The 3,592-nt window shown below is 45.6% G+C and overlaps 1 protein-coding gene across 1 annotated transcript; it reads right to left on the bottom strand.

Annotated features, from left to right (window-relative positions):
• Nucleotides 1-1,851: 1,851 nt before the first annotated feature.
• On the bottom strand, nt 1,852-2,784 carry s100s (S100 calcium binding protein S). Its single transcript, XM_031866540.1, has 3 exons — nt 2,771-2,784; nt 2,272-2,425; nt 1,852-2,040 (listed from the first exon to the last, which is right to left on the bottom strand). The coding sequence occupies exons 1-3, from the start codon at nt 2,782-2,784 to the stop codon at nt 1,852-1,854; spliced, it is 357 nt and encodes a 118-aa protein (XP_031722400.1).
• Nucleotides 2,785-3,592: the final 808 nt, after the last annotated feature.

Genomic DNA, 3,592 nt, shown 5'->3' with positions numbered 1-3,592 from the left:
CTTCCACCACTGTAGGAATACTGTATGTTTGTTATGTCTGTATTTTACATTTTGAATATTATCCTTTTTTTATATACCTGCAGTTGCCTTAAAAACTCCAAAACTCTGTTGCTAAGAGGCATCTAATCTTCCTTCTCCTTTTCTGCAAGGTGTTTGTATTATCTTGTCAACCCCGTTCTGTCCTACATGATAACAGCTGTTGTACTGATCTTTTGGAACGAGAAAACAGTTAGCCAAGGCTGTTAACACTCATAAACAGGTTGTTTGTTTCCCTTTAGGCTACAACAGGGTTAACAGTCATGGACACCGTAATGTTTTGAATTGTTAACCTATCTGCAGGCCCAGCACCTCCAGCTCAAATATTCAAACAGCCCAATCAGAGGATGCGCCTAGGGCACACAGAGGGCGGACGAATGAAAGCAGATAGGGTGGACCCCGCCCATAGACGGTGGCTGACCTGGAATCAGTTTCTCATTATCGCTGAAAGTAAGAAGAGGAGGCTCATCAGTGTTCAAGCACAACTGCACCCAGAAGTGAAGAAATCCCTCCGGCTGAAAGGATCTGTGATTCAGCTGCTCAGCGTTTCGTCTTTTAAACTGATGGGCAGCTGTGAAAGCCAATGAGGTGGAAGATGAAGTGTTGACTTACTGTGTGTGTGTGTGCGTGTGTGTGTGTGTGTGTTTTAGACACCGAGGGACAGTAAGGGTGCTAACAGTCACAGCAACTTCAACATTCCACTGTGATTATACCATTGCTTTCCAAGTTACATATTTGACTAATGTACTCCATAAATTGGATTCACTGACTGCCTATGCAGTCCTTCCTTCATTTACAAACACACGCATGCACACAAACACCCTTTATCTTCCCTCACACCCTCTCTCTTTCTTTCTTTCTTTCTTTCTCTTGCTTTGCTCCCTCTGTCTCTCTCTCTCTTTCTCACTCTCTTTTGAAGAAGTTTTCCATGCAGATCCAAGTCAAACATCTGGGTCAGCTTATATCTAGTGGAACAAGACTTGCAGGATATTGTTGGCAGGATGTGTGAGCTGGAGCAGTTTACTCTGTGGGAATCCTCAATACACACATGCACACACACACACACACACACACACACACACATATACACAAACAGACACAGAGAGAGAGAGAGACATGCTCTGCTCCATTCAACTTGATTTCCAGGTGCAGCAATTCATGCCCATCATGTCGATGAATACTTGTGCAGCATGAGGGATTTTGAAGTGTGCAAAACCAAACACACCATAGTAAATAGTTGGTTAAATGCCATGTTTAATATTTTGAAGAATGCATTGGTTATTACCAAAAAGGATTACAAAATATGCACAAGAAAGGGGATAAATCATATTGTATTGTTCAACGCTGAGTACATACACTTTTGCAACTTAATATATGTTCGCAAATTATTCATATGCAAGAAGTGCTAAAACATCGTGGTGTGCGTTCTGCAAAACTCGGACTTCCTTTCTCTCCAGTGCCTACTTCAGAATATGCTGTTAAAACTGCTATACTTGAGTGGAAAGAAGTTGAATATATGCCCTGTTCTGTATGTAGAGTCTCTCACTGCTTTGAGTGCGACTTGCATCCCGGATATGCTTTGGTCTGAAAAACAATTGCAGAGGAGAAAACACTTCTCCTGCCGAAGGCCCCGATTACTGTGAACCCGCATACTTTCTGCCGGACCACTCCCCTCCGCTCTCCTACTCTGTCCTCTTTCCCTTACAGCCATCTCCCCTCCTCCTTCTTTATGCCCCCCCACCCCCCCCTTTCCCCTTCACCTTCACCCTCTTTCCACCTCCCACTTCTCTCCCCACAATTCGCTCTTGCACTGATTCAATTCTTCTTCTCCGCCGACTCGCCTTCTGTCGGTTTCTCATCTGTTTTGCAATCCAGGAAGAAGTCGTTGCAGGCGACTGTGAGTGCGCCCATCAGGATGATGAACTCGGTGAAGTCCACCTCTCCGTCGTTGTTGGCGTCCAGGTCGTTCATCACCTTCTCAACCGCATCATTATCTTTGGAGCCCTGTCAGAGGGGGACCAGAGAGAGAGAGCGTTAAGAATGTGTCCTCTGTTACGTGTGTGTGTGTGTGTGTGTGTGTGTGTGTGTGTGTGGGGGGGGGGGCAAACATCACTGCACAAGCCTGTCTGAACTTGTGCGTAAGACTATGTGAGCGAATACCTCCGCTTGTGTGTCACATATTTGTGTATTGCATTAGAGCGTCAGTGTTGCCTCATCACACACTCTTTCTCTTACCCCTAAGTAAGTCCCCAGCTCCTCTAGAAGCAGCTCCTTCAGTTCGCCCCTGCTCAGCGTGTACTTGTCGCCCTCCTTCCCGGAGTACTTGTGGAAGGTCTTTATGAGCATCTGCATGGCACTCTCCAGGTTGGAACTGGGCTCCTTGGACATGCTGGAAAGGTATCGGGGTCAAAAGGTCAGAGTTCTGCCGCAAAATGCCCGCTCCAGCCCCGGCATGCATGTGCGGTCACATGGCAGTCAAGGGTGAAGCCGCCTCTAAGTCAAAGTGATAGCAGGACAGGCAGATGGATGGTAAGAAGGAAGGAGGTTTTTTGTTTTTCCCCATTTCTACACAATGGGTTGAATAACGCTCTGCGTGTAGTGCAGAGCGTATTACCAAATTGAAATAGTGTGGTCACTGTGTGTGCATGACCTTACTGGGTTTTTACATTTCAGAGGTTTGGATGGAAAGATGGAGGATGGCTTTGGAAAAGCTTTTCGAAACAATCTTACACACATTGTGTCCGGCATCTTGGAGCTTCTTGTGCTGGACTTGTGGAGAGACTGCACACACAGACACAGATAATTCACTGTCAATGATGCAAAAACAGTCAGAGAGTGAAGATTTTCTATCTCAATGTATTAAAAAAAAAGAAAAAAGGAATGCGCTCTTCATGTCACCTCAAAGATAGTTTGAAGAACATTTGAGCTTGTCCACGTCTTGGGTTGGGTTGTCGCTCCTCTAAACTGAATGGGTAATACATGTAACGATTAACTGTGTTTCAACGTGGAACAGGTTCTACGTCTGTTGATCGTGTAACAGCCTCATCATCAAAGATGGAAACCAGGAGAGAAACACAAAACTCGTCTGGCATTCAGACACTGAGGGGCCGAGTAACATGAGGTGCCCACGTACCGTATTCTCCAACACTCACTCCCTTCCACGCTCGCTGAAGTCTAAAGTTTAGGGACAGAGCTCTATAAAAATAAAAATCGACAGCGGTGTGTCGAGGCTAATCCGTAACCACGCAGAATACTGATGGATACAGCCAATCCGTCAATCAATCCCTGTGCATGTTTTATGCACTACCAGCTACACTACAAAGGGTGACAGGGATGCTGGTGTCAGTCACCAGTTATTGCCTCTCATCAATGCCGCAGAGCTTTGTGAAGGAGCGGTCAGAGTTGTAGGCGGCGGAGACCAAAGCTGGCTAACTAGAAAGTCTATAGGGGTCATCTGTCTCCCTCGCTGACACAAGACAATAGGAAACCATGGAGACGAATATGCTCTCAGTAACACAATATAGTGTATGGTTATAAAGAATATGCACTATGTAAA

This window comes from Anarrhichthys ocellatus, unplaced genomic scaffold (genome assembly GCF_004355925.1).
Source record: "Anarrhichthys ocellatus isolate YVR2014 unplaced genomic scaffold, GSC_Weel_1.0 scaffold35, whole genome shotgun sequence".
NCBI classification, from domain to species: Eukaryota; Metazoa; Chordata; class Actinopteri; order Perciformes; family Anarhichadidae; genus Anarrhichthys; species Anarrhichthys ocellatus.
The sequence above is the reverse complement of the archived record's forward strand: the minus strand, read 5'-3'. Positions and strand labels throughout refer to the sequence as shown.